Genomic DNA, 19731 nt, shown 5'->3' on the forward strand with positions numbered 1-19731 from the left:
TGACTGCGCAAGATTTCTGGGAAAAATTAAATGTACGCAGTTAATAAATTTGTGCATACTAAATATGTCACTCCAAGGTACACTGACACCTACACATCTGGAGGAAATGCTCCACCAGAATGTACACAAAAAAAAAATTAAAAAAACAGCTTGCGCAAACTTTTGCACAGAAATTTCAACACAAAACAGGGGTAAATAGTGACCCCACCAGCAGAATAGTGAGTGCAGCTCTGGAGCTCATATGTATATCCTGTATATTAGTGTCTTCCAACAAGGGTGCCTCTAGCATGCTGGGAGTTGTCGTTTTGCAACAGCTGGAGGCACCCTGGTTGGGAAACACAGCCATACATAGAAGCATTGTGAAGCTTTGTACCCCAGGTCAGAGAGACAGAGGAGAAGTTTACTTACGGACTGGCACCTTCCTGTGGTCCAGGTGGGAGACAGTCTGGTGAAGGGATGCCAAGCGGCGCTGCAGGTGGGCACTGCGCTCCCCCAGGGTGACTGCCTGCTCCTGGATGTCGGTGAAGATGTCCTCAGCATGGCGGGAGAGATCAGACAGCTGCTGGATGATCCGCAGCAGAGAATGAACACTGACTTCTTGGACTGAGGTGAACACCAAGGCTGAACCAGCTCTAGGTATTTGCCCATCACTGGTGCCCAGTCTACACAGGTTGGTAGGCTGCACTGTCCTCAGATGAAAGGGCATCACACAGGCTGTACACAAACCAGTTACTTAAAAAAACTAAGACTCCAGGGTGAACCCCAATATCCTGATATCCCCCTTCAGATCGCCCCCCCTGGAATGAGAAGCATATGAAGCTTAGTGGAGATCAGGGGTATGGGCACTGAGAGGTGGGGCATCCACAACACAGCTACTTAGCACAAGTGCCCAACTCACTTTAAGGAGAACTCCCCTCATTTGTATTCCTGGCACATATTGTTGAAGTCCCCTGCTCAATAACAAGAACCCGTGATCACTAAAGGACATGGATCCAAAACCTTGATCCTAAGCGACACAAAGAAAGAGAGACAGATCCGGTGCAGAATTGATGCTTCTTGTCCTGAACGAGCCAAATAACAAACTCGGAGCTAGATCCATGCAGCAACTTCTGGGTCCTCTCTAACGCCAGGGGTGCAACAGAGGTTTGGGAGTTCCACTAGTTTTAGGGATATAGAAGGGGTAGTCCCAGGGTTGTAGCAGCCACAGTCCTAGGTTCCCTCTAGTCACTGGTTACAAAGATGAAGCAGAGATAGAGTCCAGAAGGCTCTTGTAGTTATGGGATGCAGCAGAGTCCTGATGTCACCCCAAGTCCCAGAGATGCAGCAGAGTCCTGATGTCACCCCAAATCCCAGAGATGGAGCAGAGTCCTGATGTCACCCCAAATCCCAGAGATGCAGCAGAGTCCTGATGTCACCCCAAATCCCAGAGATGCAGCAGAGTCCTGATGTCACCCCAAATCCCAGAGATGCAGCAGAGTCCTGATGTCACCCCAAATCCCAGAGATGGAGCAGAGTCCTGATGTCACCCCAAATCCCAGAGATGCAGCAGAGTCCTGATGTCACCCCAAATCCCAGAGATGGAGCAGAGTCCTGATGTCACTCCAAATCCCAGAGATGCAGCAGAGTCCTGATGTCACTCCAAATCCCAGAGATGGAGCAGAGTCCTGATGTCACTCCAAATCCCAGAGATGCAGCAGAGTCCTGATGTCACTCCAAATCCCAGAGATGGAGCAGAGTCCTGATGTCACTCCAAATCCCAGAGATGCAGCAGAGTCCTGATGTCACTCCAAATCCCAGAGATGCAGCAGAGTCTATTCTGGCAGCAGCATTGTGCAAATGGGGAGGTAGAGCAGTCAAGTCAGAGCATCTTCAGAGGAGCTTAAACTTTCACGATCTGCTAAGAAAAGACAGGAGCAGCAGTGGGGAAGTTGGCAGAGCAGCCGGTAAGTCAGAGCCTTGTGCCTCAAATGAAACAGGAAAAGAGCCTCTCCGGATCCCTCCTCCTTCCCCACCTCCTGTGTGTACAGTCTGCACACTCCAAGGGAGGGGAGGCTGGAGGAGCTCCCAGACAGTCCCAGGGCACAGGACAAAGGAGGACTCAGCAGACACCTGTGGATCCCTCAAGTGTTTGCAGCAGCAGTCAGCTATGAATCAGCACTGTGCTGCACTGTCATTGCCCTCATCACCACAGCACCATCATACATTGGGGCATTGGGTAAAATACATCACATGGTACCAATTTAGGGGGCATTATCATTGTAGGAGTAAGTGAAGCATTTTTCTACACCAGTGTTTCCCAACCAGTGTGCCTCCAGCTGTTGCAAAACAACAACTCCCAGCACGCCCGGACAGCCGAAGGCTGTCCGGGCATGCTGGGAGTTGTAGTTTTTCAACAGCTGGAGGTACCCTTGTTGGGAAACACTGGTCTACACCTTTTTTTGTGTGCTGGTAATGTATAGGAGCACCAAATGTATTAAATGGTCACAGAGCATTTGCAAAATTTTGTGCAGGTCACATTTTCTGAAATTTCACTCTTCACATACACCAAAAAGCTTAGCTAAGTCTGGGCCGGTGTAGTTTAGGCTTGTTTCACACTAGCAAATTACTCCGATTAGCAAGTTCCGTCGCTAGTTCCGTCCTAAAATCAGCTGTCACCGGCAGTAACCAAATCCTATATGTCCGTTAGAAAATCCTATTATAGTCTATGGGATTTTTCTAATATCCGTTTTAGTCCGTTATTGATAACAGACATTATTTTGTGACGGAAGATAGTACGGAAGAAATAGTTCATGAACTATTTTCTTCCGTACTATTTTCTGTCCCAAAATAACGTCCGTTATCAATAACGGACTATAATGGATTAAAACGGATAATTGAAAAATCCTATAGACTATAATGGGATTTTCTAACGGACATATAGGATTTGGTTACTGCCGGTGACAGCTGATTTTAGGACGGAACTAGCGACGGAACTTGCTAAACGGAGTAATTTGCTAGTGTGAAACAAGCCTTAGAGACTTTTCAGTGGTTTTGTGCCTTTTCACAAAAAATCGCAGTTGATAAATTCATTATCACTGCATAAGGCTAACCTTAGCTGGTCTTGTGGTGGCAGGGTGTGATGGTGTATGGGGCAGGTGTTATTAACCCCTAAATGTTCGTGATTCCAAGGCGTGGTTTTCCCGGTAACCACCCGAACGGTAGTACCGCTATCCCAAGGTTAGGCAGGGCAATAATAGTCCATGGCCAGGTTAGGGTTAACGGTAGCTTTACTAAGGTAGACAGATGGTAATAGTCTTTACAGCTAAGCCAGGATCCCAGGGAGGTGGCCAGTAACACAGAAGGACCTTGCAGCTTGCTGGGACTTGCAGTGACTTTGACAGACTTTAGGATAGCCAGGCTGACTATAATAGACTTGACTTGTCTGAAGATAGTAACAGCAAACAGAGATGACTTAACTTACTGGCATGTGGCTTGAGGCCTCCAGAAATGCTGGACACTAGCTCTGAGACATCTGGTCTTTTCTGTGCCTCAGCAGGAGTGTGGTGGAAGAGAGATTGTAATGACTCCCCCTCTTATAAATAGGGGTTGAGGCAGAAGCCCATAGGTCAAGCTGCAGGTCACCTGGTTAGCTGGTGCTCTCTGGGTAACAAACACATCAGGTGAACACATTATCATGTGACTAACTCAAAGGTCCTTAAAATGTACCTCTCATCAATTTTTTTTTGATATTTTATAGTTTATTACATATAAAACGATTTACTAATTGGGTTCAATAAATTTTTTTTTATTATTCTATGTTTTTTATGTGTTTAAACTTTTGACCACTAGGGGTCTCCCTACGAGTCCTATTTTTGGTGATTTCGGACTCACCGCCGGCCTGGCAGCTGAGTCCGAAATCTGATACTGAGCGCTTCTCCCGCCTGTCAAGCAGACAGGCGGGAGCGAGCGCTGTGTGCGCACCCCTTCCAGACGCGCTCCTGACTCAGCTGGTCAGCGGCGTCTCAGGCTCCTCCCGCTGTCCCTGCTCTGCACACCTCCTGTATGCGCGCTCCCGAGAGGGAGCGCAGCATACAGGAAGAAGGGCGGAAGCGGCATGGCATGGCTTCAGATGACGTCGCGCTTGCCGGGCCACGCCCACTTCCTCCCTTCTCAGACGCTCCTCTCTGAGCTACCGAAGATGAACATAAAAAGGTAATTTTAAGTGTTTTTTTATTTTAAAAAAACGCTAGGATAGATAGAGTTAGTGACATGGACAGATGGGGAGGGGGATTAGGGAAAGTTGAGTTGACAATAGGAGCTCTTTAAAGGTCCTTTATACATAACACACATAACACTATACATAATATATATTACTATGGGGAGACACTGCAGGAGGGCCCCTAGAACACAGAGGGACTCAACCTGATAGGGCCTAAGTACTGTACGGGACTATACCCTGTGCTGTGCTGGGACATCACAATCTGTTCATACTTTTTTTTTTTTAAGTGCAAACCAAAAAGGTGCAAAAAATAGCCTGAGGTGCAGCTCTGTGCCAAATGTGAGACAAATCTACACACAAAACACTCTAAAGACAATGATAAATGACCCCATAGTCCTGAAATGGTCCCCTCTGTAAGGTTATTCATAGACAAGTACCTGGCCAAGATAATCCATAGCAAAACAATGTATGTGTAAACATATGAAGCACAATTTAGTCGATACTTGTTATCTGGTAAACAGCTGTGCAAAATCATCAACCAGAAGTTTTATATGCAAATTTTATATTAGGCTGGGTCCCAAAAAACGCCAGAAAAACTCCAGAAAAACTGCCCTGCGTTCTTGGCTTTTTTTCCTGCCATTTTTTTCTTGCGTTTGAGGCTTTATGTGGAAATAGCTTTTTTTTTGCACTTTGGCGTTTTTTTTGGTAAAAAAAAAAGAAAAAGGATGCTGTAGGGATGTAAAAAAAAGTATGTTTTTAATAATGTGTTTAATAAAGTGTATTTGTGTTTTTTTGACTTTTTAACCTTTATTTTTTTCATTTTTTAGGTAGTACTACTACTCCCATCATGGAACACATACTTCCATGATAGGAGTAGTAGTACTTTGACTCACTGTCAGATCGCCCGGCTGTCACATTTGTCAGCCACGGCGATCCTCCTGTATACTGTATAGGCTGGCCGCTCTTCTCTGGTCCCCTGTACTGCCGTATATTTAATAATATTCATATTTCCCGCTGAGATGTGATTGGCCAGAGGGTTCTAGCCAATCACAAATGTCTGGGAAATATGAATATTAGGACATATACGGCAGGGACCTTAGAAGAGCGGCCGGCTGCATCTATACTTTATACAGGATGATCGCAGCTGATGTCTAGAGTGACATCAGCTGTGATCATTTCTACTACTACTCCCAACATGGAGCACACTGTGCTCCACGATGGGAGCTGTAGTACTTTTACAGATTGCAACAGGTGTCAGAGGTGACGCTTGTTGCGATCTATTAATGCAGGTACTACAGCTCCCATCATGGAGCAGTGTGTGCTCCATGTTGGGGGTAGTAGTAGAAATGATCACAGCTGATGTCACTCTAAACATCAGCTGCGATCATCCTGTTTAAAGTATAGATCCGGCCGGCCGCTCTTCTAAGGTCCCTGCCGTATATGTCCTAATATTCATATTTCCCAGACATTTGTGATTGAGGCTAGAACCCTCTGGCCAATCACATCTCAGCGGGAAATATGAATATTTGTAAATATACGGCAGTAAAGGGGACCAGAGGAGAGCAGCCAGCCTATACAGTATACAGGAGGATCGCCTGACAAATGTGACAGCCGGGGCAATCTGACAGTGAGTCAAAGTACTACTACTCCTATCATGGAACAGTGTGGTCCATGCTGGGAGTAGTAGTACTACCTAAAAATGAATAAAAAAGTTAAAGACACTCACAAACACTATATTTTTATAATTGTCGGATACATTTTAATGCCCTGCCCGCCCACATAAATTGCTTACTGTTTCAAAATTAAATAAAATTTCTTTACAAAAAAAATATACATTTCGTTAGATACAATTTTTTCTAACACTAATGTATATTTTTTATAATTTTTTTATGTTTCCCTATGAAATTTAAATAAAAAAGGTATCTCCCTCACTTTTTTGGATCGCTAAAGTCCAAAAAAGATTAAAAACCGCCTGCAAAAACGCCAAAGTTAAAACCCACATAGCGTTTTTCTTTGCGTTTTTTCACTCCCATAGACTTCTATGGGGAAAAACGCAACGTTTTCACGAAAAAAACGCCAGACCCTCAGCAAGCAGACGTTTTTGAAATCAATTTTTGACCAAAATCACAAAAAAACGCCAAAAGGATTAAAAAAACGCCAAACTCAAAAACTCCAAGTGGATAAGGGTTTCTGCAGTTTCCTATAGACTTACAGCTAACATCTGGCCGCAGCGTTTTTTCGGAAAAAAAATGCCATGCAGCAAAATGGGTGTTTTTAACAGCATTTTTGCGAAAAATTACTCAGTGGAGACCCGGCCTAAAAACTGATTTTTAGATTTAAGTGTTTTTAATATTGGTAGGAAAAATAATAAAATGGTAGTGTATATAAGCATAGCTCAACATCAGATTGAAAGGTAAGGATAAAAATGGCATAAAAAAAGATCATGTTAAAACAGTCCAATATGCTGTATAAGTGTCATAAAGTGAAACGGGTATATTTTTATCATCAGATCAGCTACTAATTATATCCATTTTACTGTAGAATAAATGCTCATAATTTTACAAAGAGTATCAGATAATGTAGATTCCCACATAGCATTTTTGGGCCTAATGTTGGTCAATACTTTTACCAAAACAGACAAAGGTGCATATCTTTCCATTATAGTGTGCTGATTTCACTTTTGTTACTACAATGCACAAGAATACATACCATAAACCGTCTTCCATGATTTGTGCCACATTTGTAATGAGTTTTATATGCTTTTTTTAGACCCTTTTCTGCCGTGTCCAAAAAAGGGCATGGCCTTGGTAAAAGACACAGTACTAGAACTGCAATTTTATCAAACAGCCTGAATCGCTTTGATAAATCTGGTGCATTCTTAACCCCTTCCCGACCTATGACATACCTGTACGTCATGGGTGGCAAGGTGTTCCCGACCCATGACATACAGGTACGTCATGGACATTACTGCCGCTACTCGCGGCATCCCGCAGCGCCCGGAAAGATGGTGGCTATCACTGATAGCCAGCCATCTTACCGTGCGACCACGGGGGGTTTCGTCCCCCACCCCCCCCCCCAGCGATCGCTGCTATCAGCTGGTCAAATCTGACTAGCTGATAGCAGCGTTTCGCTATCAGAATACTTAGCAGCGCGGTATGTGAGTCCCGATCACGGGGATTGGGACACACACCGCTCTGCTAAGTGTCCCTGACCCGTCCCCCGGCGTCACTTACCCGTCGGAGCGGTGTCCCGAGCGGTCCCGGCGTCCTCCGTGCGGTCCCGGCGTCCTCCGTGCGGTCCCGGCTGCGCTGCGTCCCGGAGGTGAGTTTCCGGCAGCAGTGCGGCATCTTCATTGGCAGCAGTGAGATCGCCGTAAAGCGATCTCACTGCTGCCTCTGAGAGTTTCAAAACTGCAACTCCCAGCATGCCCAGACAGCCTTTGGCTTTCTGGGCATGCTGGGAGTTGTAGTTTTGCAACATCTGGAGGTCCACAGTTTGGAGACCACTGTATAATGGTCTCCAATCTGTGCTCTTCCAGATGTTGCAAAACTACAAATCTCAGCATGCTCAGTCTGTCCAGGCATGCTGGGAGTTGTAGTTCTCTAACATCTGGAAGAGCACAGATTGGAGACCATTATACAGTGGTCTCCAAACTGTGGACCTCCAGATGTTGCAAAACTACAACTCCCAGCATGCCCAGACTGCCCAAGCATGCTGGAAGTTGTAGTTCGGCAACATCTGATCCTTCAGATATTGCCGAACTACAACTTCCAGCATGCCTTGGCAGTCTGGGCATGCTGGGAGTTGTAGTTTTGCAACAACTGGAGGCACACTAGTTGGGAAACATTGTCCGTTTCCTACCTCAGTGCCTCCAGCTGTTGCAATTGTTGCAAAACTATAACTCCCAGCATGCACTGACAGACCATGCATGCTGGGAGTTGTAGTTTTGCAACAGCTGGAGGCACACTGGTTTGGAAACACTAAGTTTGGTTGCAAAACACTTGAAAGTTTATTACTTAACTTAGTGTTTCCAAACCAGTGTTCCTCCAGCTGTTGCAAAACTACAACTCCCAGCATGCACGGACAGCCAAAGGGCATGCTCGGAGTTTGCAACAGCTGGATGTTTGCCCCCCCCCCCCCCCCCCAATGTGAATGTACAGGGTACACTCACATGGGCGGAGGTTTACAGTGAGTGCTGCAAGTTTGAGATGGCGCAAATTTTGCGCTGCAGCTCAAACTTCCAGCGGCAAACTTGCTGTGAACCTCTGCCCATGTGACTGTACCCTAAAAACACTACACTACACTGACACTAACCTAAAATAAAAAGTAAAAAACACTACATATACACATACCCCTACACAGCCCCCCTCCCCCCAAAAAATTAAAAACGTCTGGTACGCTACTGTTTCCAAAACGGAGCCTCCAGCTGTTGCAAAATAATAACTCCCAGTATTGCCGGACAGCCATTGACTGTCCAGGCATGCTGGGAGTTTTGCAACAGCTGGAGGCACCCTGTTTGGGAATCACTGGCGTAGAATACCCCTACCCCTATGCAAATCCCTAATTCAGGCCTCAAATGCGCATGGCGCTCTCTCACTTTGGAGCCCTGTCGTATTTCAGGGCAACAGTTTTGGGACACATATGGGGTATCACTGTACTCGGGAGAAATTGCCTTACAAATTTTGGGGGGCTTTTTCTTCTTTAACCCCTTATGAAAAGGTGAAGTTGGGGTCTACACCAGCATGTTAGTGTAAAAAAATAAATTTTTTACACTGACATGCTGGTGTTGCCCTATACTTTTCATTTTCACAAGAGGTAAAAGGGAAAAAAGACCCTCTAAATTTGTAATGCAATTTCTCCTGAGTACGGAGATACCCCATATGTGGACGCAAAGTGCTCTGGGGGCGCACAACAAGGCCCAGAAGGGAGAGTGCACCATGTACATTTGAGGCGATTTGCACAGGGGTGGCTGATTGTTACAGCAGTTCTGACAAACGCAAAACAATAAATATCCACATGTGACCCCATTTTGGAAACTACACCCCTCACGGAATGTAATAAGGGGTGCAGTGAGAATTTACACCCCACTGGTGTATGACAGATTTTTGGAACAGTGGTCTGTGAAAATGAAAAATAAAATTTTTGATTTGCACAGTCCACTGTTTCAAATATCTGTCAAACGCCAGTGGGGTGTAAATGCTCACTGCACCCCTTATTAAATTCCATGAGGGGTATAGTTTCCAAAATGGGGTCACATGTGGGGGGGGGTCCACTGTTCTGGCACCATAGGGGCTTCCTAAATGGGACATGCCCCCCAAAAACCCTTTCAGAAAAACTCACCCTCCAAAATCCCATTGTCGCTCCTTCCCTTCTGAGCCCTCTACTGCGCCCGCCGAACACTTTACATACGCATATGAGGTATTTCCTTACTCAAGAGAAATTGGGTTACCAATTTTAGGGTGATTTCTCTCCTTTTACCCCTTGTAAAAATTCAAAAATTGGGTCTACAAGAAAATGCGAGTGTTAAAAATGAAGATTTAGAATTTTCTCCTTCACTTTGCTGCTATTCCTGTGAAACACCTAAAGGGTTAAAACACTTACTGAATGTCATTTTGAATACTTTGGGGGGTGCAGTTTTTATAATGGGGTCATTTATGGGGTATTTCTAATATGAAGATCCTTAAAATCCACTTCCAACCTGAACTGGGCCCTGAAAAATTACGATTTTGAAAATCTTGAGAAAAATTGGAAAATTGCTGCGGAACTTTGAAGCCCTCTGGTGTCTTCCAAAAGTAAAAACTTGTCAATTTTTTAATGCAAACACAAAGTAGACATATTGTATATGTGAATCAATATGTAATTTATTTGGAATATCCATTTTCCTTTCAAGCAGAGACTTTCAAAGTTAGAAAAATGCAAAATTTTCAAAATTTTCATGAAATTTTTTGATTTTTTACCAAGAAAGGATACAAATATCAGTGAAATTTTACAGATAACATAAAGTAGAATATGTCACGAAAAAACAGTCTCGGAATCAGAATGATAAGTAAAAGCATTCCAAAGTTATTAATGTTTAAAGTGACAGTGGTCAGATTTTCAAAAAATGCCCAGGTCATGAAGGTGAAAATGGGCTGGGTCATGAAGGGGTTAAACTGTCAAATCTAACTTTACACTAAGGGGGAGATTTATCAAAACCTGTGCAAAGGAAAAACTGCCCAGTTGCCCATAGCAACCAATCAGATCACTACTTTCATTTTGCAGAGGCCTTGTTAAAAATGAAAGAAGCGATCTGATTGGTTGCTATGGGCAACTGGGCAACTTTTCCTCTGGACGGGTTTTGATAAATCTCCCCCTAAGTGTACACTACAAGAAAATGTGTACCTGTGTGTGAATAAAGCCTTCTTGCTTATGCTGTATTTTTCCAGGTCCCTTACCTTGTTAACCTTGTGGTTGAAGATTGTCTTCTGTCTCTTCTAGAAATGCTAGATTTACATTTGTGCCAAACGTCCAGTTTCCATATTCTTGTGCATATTTTCTTCCTAAAATTGTGTTTTTTATATGCAGCTCGCTCCCAGTGCCGGTCAACAGCGCAACCTGTGCTTGCAGTATAAGGTGTAAGGCTAAGTTTCCTCTTGTTTTTTTTTCTGGCAGTTTTTGGAATACAGCCACTGCAGTTTTTGAGCCAAAGTCAGAAGTGGATCCATAAGGGAGGAGAAGTATAAGTCCTTCCTTTATATGTCCTATTCCTTTTGAATACACTTCTGACTTTGGCTCAAAAACTGCAGTGGCAGATATCCAAAAACTGCCAGAAAAAAAAACAAGTGGAAACATAGCCTTATAGTTGTAAATTGCACACACAAATAATGTCTTTTAAGTTGATGTATAGAGGGTGGTGTATTCACACCTCTTAACCACTCTTGTATCGGTCTATTGCACTCTCTGGCAGATGGTCCAGGTGCAATGAGTACAGGGCAGGATCCATCTCTACACCCAGGAGTGGAGGGTTAGGAGTGGAGACTAAGTCTATCTGTGTGGCTGGGTAGAGGATACTGTTCTGATGTGGAACAGTTTGTTCTGGACACTGAACCTTGTGGTTTCCAGTGGTAATATCTGCTATCAATCAAAGTACCTTACTGCAATAGCTTACATGTAACTGGTATTATTGGTGTCCTTATTATCATAAAAATGCTGGACACGTTTCGGGACTACTTTCCTTTCTTCACTAACATAGATAAGCATAAATGATCATGTTTATATCTATGCTGTTGAAGAAAGGACAGTAGTCCTAAAACGCGTCCAGACTTTTTATGATAATATGCCGGCGTTACATTAGAAACCTATGAACTACATGATGGGCAAATGATTATAAAGTATATGACTGCTACAAAAAGAGACTGCTTATAGTCAGTATAAGAGTACTCTCTGTATAAGGACAACATTTGTTTCCTCTTATTTAGTGTGATCTGATGTCCCTGAGTGATTATTATATGTTTTATGTAGGGTTTAATTGGATTCACAAGGGCCAGGTATTCATTTATTACTCTGTTAATTTATTTTTATCATAGTGTGGTGCCAGGGTGTAGCAGGGTCTGGTGGTATTTACCCTGTGGGGTAAGATGTTATTAACCCCTGATTAGTCGTGACGCCAGGATATGGTTGTTTTGGTATAAGGCCCTGTTAACAACCAACCCAGAAACGACAGGCAATAAAGGAATGTCCACAGCAGGAATTGTGAAAATAACTGGAACCTTTACTTGGAATTCTTATGAAACAGTCTTTACAAATATGCAGTTTCTCTAGAAGCAACCGAGATGCAGGATACCTCACAGGCTTGCTGAGACTTGTGGTATTGAGATGATTTATGCAGGCCACTGTGCTACTAATATCCTTGAGTTGAGTAGTAGTCACTAGAATGGTAGATAGAGCTTGATAACTCACGTTTTGAAGTGGCTGCAGGTTCTTTAGGCTTTGGCCTAGATGAGATGAATTTAGAATTTAGAGTACAGATATTGTGCTTGTCTGAAATCCAGGAGATAAGAGAGTGAATTTAGAGACTACAGCCCCTTATATATTTGGGGGGCTGTACTAAAGCCCATTGGTTGCAAAGCCTGTGGTTCCTGTGCCCATGGCACTCTGGGTAGTGTCACATGACAGTGGTTCACATGACTATCCTCTATACATTTGTACAACTTTATGTATAATGAACAATATGTACACAACACATTTACAATGCATTAACAGAAGGTGAGCAAGGGGTGAACCCCGCAGCAGAGCCCTATGGACTGCAGGGACTCTTCTGGAGGGGACCTAGAGATGGTACAGGACCATGTCCTGTACTGGGACACCACAAACCCCCTTACTTAACAAAAGTTGTCCCCGACATATGTCCCCTTAGGGAGAGGAACGGAATGGCCATAGGGCCGGATGCAGTCCTGAAGCATTAATCCAAATGTCCCAGTTCAGGCTGGAGATAACAAAAATGATGAAAAAAGATATAGAGTCTCTGTGCATTTCAATAATGTCCATACATGCTCTGGAACTTATTTACGAACAGGATGGAATACATTTTTTATAATTTTTTATAATTTTTTTATTTTCCTTTTGGTGAGTTACTGAAGATGTTATTAGACAGTATACCAATGATGCTATATTATGTTTCAATACCTTTTTCTGTATAGGTATACTTGTTTTCTTTTACTATGATGCATCTCTAACAACAAGGCATACAATATGACTAGCTTGATCCTAGTTATAACATCCATCTATAGCTGAAACTTTATTGACATATGACATTTGACTGACATGTAGATATTTGACTATGACTAGGAAATATTTTTCATCCCTTTTTTTATTGACACTTGACATGAAGTATGTATAATGACTGTAATGCTTCTACATACTGAAATGAATCTCACTGTTACCTTTTAATTGACATATATTTGATATAATACCACATATTATTTCCCTTGTTATACACTGGCTGCGGATTGTGTTGCCTGAGGCTTTCTGCCCAATGCCTTAGCTGCTAGGGTCTATCGGTACTACACACTTACCCCTAGAACTCTGGATCTAGATAACAATTTCACTTACTGTTACCTTTTTGTATACGTGTATTTTTTAGTTAGCTACAGGAATACCTTTTGGCCACAAAAGCATCCTGAACACCTAGATATAAAAAAGAACATATTAGTACATGACACTTGTGCATAACAGTGGTATGGGCTGGTAATAATCAGATTACAGTCCCTAAGACTCATTTTCCTTTTCTTGTTTGTGAGGTATATTCATATACGTATCTTTTCTTATGAACATATTCTATCAGCTACGTGTACTGGACTTTTTGAATACACACTATTTGGATTGGTATGTACTGAATTATGTGTACACTAAATTTTATGAATATATGTGAAGTCAGTCTTGATATTCTGAATCCTCCTCTGATGGTCAGAGATCCAGTCTTGCGAGACCTGCAAAGAGTTGTTGAAGGGTGCTTTTAACTCAAACGCTCGTTCCTTTGGAAGTTGCCCATGCCATCCCATCATTAAGAAGAAAGGAGTGTACCCTGTGGAGCAGTGGATGGTATTGTTGAATATCTCTAACAGCCAGGGCCACTCTTCTTGCTTGGATACCGACACTGCTCACAGCATGTGTATGAAGACTTGGTTGATGCCTTCACACAATCCATTCCCCTAGGGATGGTAAGCCGTAGTCTGGAGCTTCTTGCAGTCATGAAACTAACACAATTCCTGGAACACTTGGGCTTCAAAGGCTGTTCCGCGGTCTGTGAGGACCGACTCTGGGCATCCCAGGGTCTGGACCCAGTTGGAATAGAACATCCGTGCAGCAGTCTTCACCGTGAGGTCCTTGACAGGCACTACCACTACCCACTTGGAGAAGTGGTCAACCATGGTGAGGGTGTAGGTGTATCCAGACCGAGGAGGACAACTTGACATGATCCAAGGCGACCAGCTGGTTGGGCCTTTCAGTTTGGATGGAATGAAAGGGTGCTCTTGCATCCTTGCAGAGATTCTTGGTGACGTTACAGACAGTACATTAACCGAACCATTTTTCAATGTCTCCTTGCATCCCAATCCAATAGAACCGCTGTCTGATGGTGGCATCTGTCTTGTGGATTCCAAAGTGTCCCGACTGATCGGGGTAGGCATTTAGGACCATTTCAGCATCTCTTCTGGGAATCAGGATCTGATGGAGTCGCTCACCAGAGACTGGATCCAACGAGTTCCTGTACAGCAGTCATTTGTGTATAAACAGTCGGATTCTTTGTCGCCACAACCTCTTTAGCTCATAATCACACTGAGTCCGGTGTAGACGGGTTGGGACCTTCTTCATGAGCAGGTAGTCCAAGATATACCCATGACTCGACTTTCGTCTTGTTGAATCTTCCATGTATAGAGGTCCTCGGGAACCCTTGTGGACCTGGGCTCACCGTCCTCCTGTGTACTCAAAACATGCTGACTCACGAACCTCTGATAAAATGGGGGCATCTCCACATCTTCCCACTCGTCCTCGACAGGTGGTTCTTCGCCAGGGGCCATGCGAGATACATCCACGTTCACATTGGACTTGCCACTTTGGTATTTGTTGTTGAAATTGTAGTTGGCTAGCCTGGAGGCCCAACGCTGCTCAATGGCTCCCAACTTGGCCATGTTCAGATGCGCCAACGGGTTGTTGTCTGTGTATACGGTGAAAGGGGTAGCTGTTAGATAGTCCTTGAACGTTTCGGTCACTGCCCAGACCAAGGCGAGGAGCTCCAGCTTGAAGGAACTGTAATTGGAGTCGTTCTTCTCCGCTCCTCGCAGATGTCTGCTGGCATAGGCTATCACCCTTTTTTTACCTTCTTGCACCTGAGATAGAACAGCACCCAGGCCTTTGAAGCTGGCATCTGTGTACAACCTGAAGGGCTGACCATAATCAGGATAGGCGGCTCGGTGAGCAGGTACTTCAAAGCCCGGAACACTGTTTCTTGCTCCTCGGCCCACTGGATAGGTAGTCTTCCGTTATAGTTTTCCTTTGCGCTACCCCAGAGGAGAACTTTAAGGGGTCCAGCAATCTGTGCGAAGTGAGGGATGAAATGGCTGGGTCAGGCTGAATGCCCTCTGCGCTGACAACATGGCCTAGATAATGGACCCGTGGCTTCAGTAGAGGACACTTAGAGAGTTTGATCTTCAGTCCATGCTGGATTAGGACTTGAAACACCTCACCTCCTTCAAGTGGTCAAGATGCTCTTGATAGGTCTTGGAGTAGACTATGACATCATCCAAATATAATAGCACACTTTGGAAGTTGAGATGTCCTAGGCATCGCTCCATTAGGCGTTGAAAGGTGGCAGGGGCATTGCACAGCCCAAAGGGCATATTCTTGAATCCGTATAACCCCATCGTAGTTACAAAAGCTGTCTTCTCCCGATCTTCTTCCGCCATCGGCACTTGCCAATATCCACTGGTCAAGTCCAGAGTAGAGAAGTATGCGGCTGATGCCAGGGTTGTCAAAGACTCTTCAATCCGAGGTAGAGGGTAGGCATCTTTGTGAGTGATGTTACTCAGCTTCCGGTAGTCCACGCAGAAGCGGATGGTCCCATCTTTTTTCTTAACGAGGACCAAAGGAGTGGCCTAGGGACTTTGGCTCTCCCGGATGACGTCAGCCTTCTTCATCTCGGTCAGCATTTTCTTGATTGTCTGGTACATACCCGGGGCCACTGGGCAATGCCTTTCCTTTATTGGAGGACTATCACCGGTTAGGATCCGATGCTGGATCATCGTGGTCCGGCCAAAATTGGTCGGGTGCTTGCTGAAGGCCTCCTGGTATTGTTTGGCCACTTGGACTCCGCCAACCTGATCTCTGGGGGTATTCTCATCCCCTATTTGCAGCTGGGTCCACCATGGTTCTGAATGGCTGTTGTCGACTCCATGGGCTGTCTGAGCGGTCCACTGTCGGGCTACTTGCGATTTGGTCAGTACATCCTTGGGCTCCAGGTGGTATAGCTGAGCGACAGGAGTATACTATGGTAGCCAGGTGGCAACGTCAGACAAGTTGACTACTCGGACCAGGAGCCTTCTGTACAACACTGTAACGAGGCTCCTCGCTGCACGGACCAAGGGATAGTCTTCTAGCTGGACCGGCTCCAGCATTGCTTGATAATCCTGGTTCTCCACCCCAGGTCGGGCTCGGAACCAGATGATTGTCTCAGTCTGAGGCTGCAGGATCACAGACCGTATATCTTGAATCCTCGGCAGATTTCCCCTTGGCGGTTGACGAATTTCTGTTCTGCTTGTAGCGTCTTCAGGTGGTGTTGTGCAGCTCGCCGGCCTGAGTGTGACATGTGAGGGAGAGATGCATGCAAGGACCTTACTATCTCCTCATAACAATGTCTCATTATGTTCATTCCTAAGATGAACTCCGCTGTCCCTTTATCGATTACATTTGTTACAATGACACTGTCACGATGCCGGCTGGCAGGTAGTGGATCCTCTGTGCCAGAGAGGGATTGGCGTGGACCGTGCTAGTGGATCGGTTCTAAGTCACTACTGGTTTTCACCAGAGCCCGCCGCAAAGCGGGATGGTCTTGCTGCGGCGGTAGTGACCAGGTCGTATCCACTAGCAACGGCTCACCTCTCTGGCTGCTGAAGATAGGCGCGGTACAAGGGAGTAGACAGAAGCAAGGTCGGACGTAGCAGAAGGTCGGGGCAGGCAGCAAGGATCGTAGTCAGGGGCAACGGCAGGAGGTCTGGAACACAGGCTAGGAACACACAAGGAAACGCTTTCACTGGCACGATGGCAACAAGATCCGGCAAGGAAGTGCAGGGGAAGTGAGGTGATATAGGGAAGTGCACAGGTGAAGACACTAATTGGAATCACTGCGCCAATCAGCGGCGCAGTGGCCCTTTAAATCGCAAAGACCCGGCGCGCGCGCGCCCTAGGGAGCGGGGCCGCGCGCGCCGGGACAGGACCGAGGGAGAGCGAGTCAGGTACGGGAGCCGGGGTGCGCATCGCGAGCGGGCGCTACCCGCATCGCGAATCGCATCCCGGCTGGAAGCGGAATCGCAGCGCCCCGGGTCAGTGGATCTGACCGGAGCGCTGCAGCGGGGAGAGTGTAGCGAGCGCTCCGGGGAGGAGCGGGGACCCGGAGCGCTCGGCGTAACAGTACCCCCCCCCTTGGGTCTCCCCCTCTTCTTAGAGCCTGAGAACCTGAGGAGCAGACTTTTGTCTAGGATGTTGTCCTCAGGTTCCCAGGATCTCTCTTCAGGACCACAACCCTCCCAGTCCACTAAAAAAAAAGTTTTCCCTCTGACCTTTTTAGAAGCTAAGATCTCTTTGACAGAGAAGATGTCCGAGGAGCCGGAAACAGGAGTGGGAGGAACAGATTTGGGAGAAAAACGGTTGAGGATGAGTGGTTTAAGAAGAGAAACGTGAAAGGCATTAGGGATACGAAGAGAAGGAGGAAGAAGAAGTTTGTAAGAGACAGGATTAATTTGACACAAAATTTTGAAAGGACCAAGATAGCGTGGTCCCAACTTGTAGCTAGGGACACGGAAGCGGACATATTTAGCGGAGAGCCATACCTTGTCTCCAGGGGAAAAAACGGGAGGAGCTCTTCTTTTCTTATCCGCGAACTTCTTCATGCGTGATGAAGCCTGTAAGAGAGAATTTTGGGTCTCTCTCCATATGATGGAAAGGTCACGAGAAATTTCATCCACAGCGGGCAGACCAGAGGGCAAGGGGGTAGGGAGGGGGGGAAGAGGGTGACGGCCGTACACCACGAAAAATGGGGATTTGGAGGAAGATTCAGAGACTCTGAAGTTATACGAGAATTCGGCCCATGGAAGGAGATCTGCCCAGTCATCCTGGCGGGAGGAAACAAAATGTCGCAAATAATCACCCAAGACCTGGTTAATTCTTTCTACTTGTCCATTGGACTGGGGATGATATGCAGAAGAAAAATTTAATTTAATCTTGAGTTGTTTACAGAGAGCCCTCCAGAATTTAGACACGAATTGGACGCCTCTATCCGAGACGATCTGCGTAGGCAACCCGTGAAGACGAAAAATGTGTACAAAAAATTGTTTAGCCAACTGAGGCGCTGAAGGAAGACCAGGAAGAGGGATGAAATGTGCCATTTTGGAGAATCGATCAACGACCACCCAAATAACAGTGTTGCCACGGGAAGGGGGTAAATCAGTAATAAAATCCATACCAATCAGAGACCAAGGCTGTTCGGGGACAGGCAGGGGATGAAGAAAACCAGCGGGCTTCTGGCGAGGAGTCTTATCCCGGGCACAGATAGTGCAGGCTCGCACAAAGTCCACAACATCCGTCTCCAGAGTCGGCCACCAATAGAAGCGGGAGATGAGTTGCACAGATTTCTTGATGCCCACATGACCTGCGAGATGGGAGGAGTGACCCCATTTGAGGATTCCGAGGCGTTGGCGTGGAGAAACAAAGGTCTTTCCTGGAGGAGTTTGCCTGATGGAGGCTGGAGAAGTGGAGATCAGGCAGTCAGGTGGAATGATGTGTTGCGGAGAGAGTTCAACTTCTGAGGCATCCGAGGAACGAGAGAGAGCATCGGCCCTAATGTTCTTATCGGCAGGACGAAAGTGAATCTCAAAATTAAATCGGGCAAAGAACAGAGACCACCGGGCCTGGCGAGGATTCAGCCGTTGGGCAGACTGGAGGTAGGAGAGGTTCTTGTGGTCGGTGTAAATAATAACTGGAAATCTTGATCCCTCCAGCAGATGCCTCCATTCCTCAAGTGCTAATTTAATGGCTAGAAGCTCTCGATCCCCGATGGAGTAGTTCCTCTCCGCCGGAGAGAAGGTCCTAGAAAAAAAACCACAAGTGACAGCATGCCCGGAAGAATTTTTTTGTAGAAGAACAGCTCCAGCTCCCACTGAGGAGGCATCAACCTCCAATAGGAAGGGTTTGGAAGGGTCAGGTCTGGAGAGCACGGGAGCCGAAGAAAAGGCAGACTTGAGTCGTTTAAAGGCGTCTTCCGCTTGAGGAGGCCAAGACTTGGGATCGGCATTTTTTTTGGTTAAAGCCACGATAGGAGCCACAACGGTAGAAAAATGCGGAATAAATTGCCTGTAATAATTGGCGAACCCCAAAAAGCGTTGGATAGCACGGAGTCCGGAGGGGCGTGGCCAATCTAAGACGGCAGAGAGTTTGTCTGGATCCATTTGTAGTCCCTGGCCAGAGACCAAATATCCTAGAAAAGGAAGAGATTGGCATTCAAACAGACATTTCTCAATTTTGGCATAGAGTTGATTGTCACGAAGTCTCTGAAGAACCATACGGACATGCTGGCGGTGTTCTTCTAGATTGGCAGAAAAAATTAGGATATCGTCCAGATATACAACAACACAGGAGTATAACAGATCACGAAAAATTTCATTAACAAAGTCTTGGAAGACAGCAGGGGCGTTGCACAGGCCAAAGGGCATGACCAGATACTCAAAGTGTCCATCTCTGGTGTTAAATGCCGTTTTCCACTCATCCCCCTCTCTGATGCGGATGAG

The 19731-nt window shown here is 45.6% G+C and overlaps 1 protein-coding gene across 5 annotated transcripts in view; it reads right to left on the bottom strand.

Moving 5' to 3' along the window:
- Nucleotides 1-2155, bottom strand: part of NHSL1 (NHS like 1) — a 208346-nt gene extending 206191 nt beyond the window's left edge. Inside the window, exon 1 of one of the 5 annotated variants that reach the window (XM_056566664.1) lies at nt 409-2133. In XM_056566664.1, the coding sequence (XP_056422639.1) occupies nt 409-706 (298 nt within the window). In that variant the 5' untranslated portion in view covers nt 707-2133. Of the gene's footprint in view, nt 1-408 lie in introns of all 5 variants that reach the window. The other 4 variants (XM_056566667.1, XM_056566665.1, XM_056566669.1 and 1 more) reach the window with 4 other exon arrangements.
- Between the last annotated feature and the right edge of the window lie 17576 nt (nt 2156-19731).

This window comes from Hyla sarda, chromosome 3, assembly GCF_029499605.1.
Source record: "Hyla sarda isolate aHylSar1 chromosome 3, aHylSar1.hap1, whole genome shotgun sequence".
NCBI classification, from domain to species: domain Eukaryota; kingdom Metazoa; phylum Chordata; class Amphibia; order Anura; family Hylidae; genus Hyla; species Hyla sarda.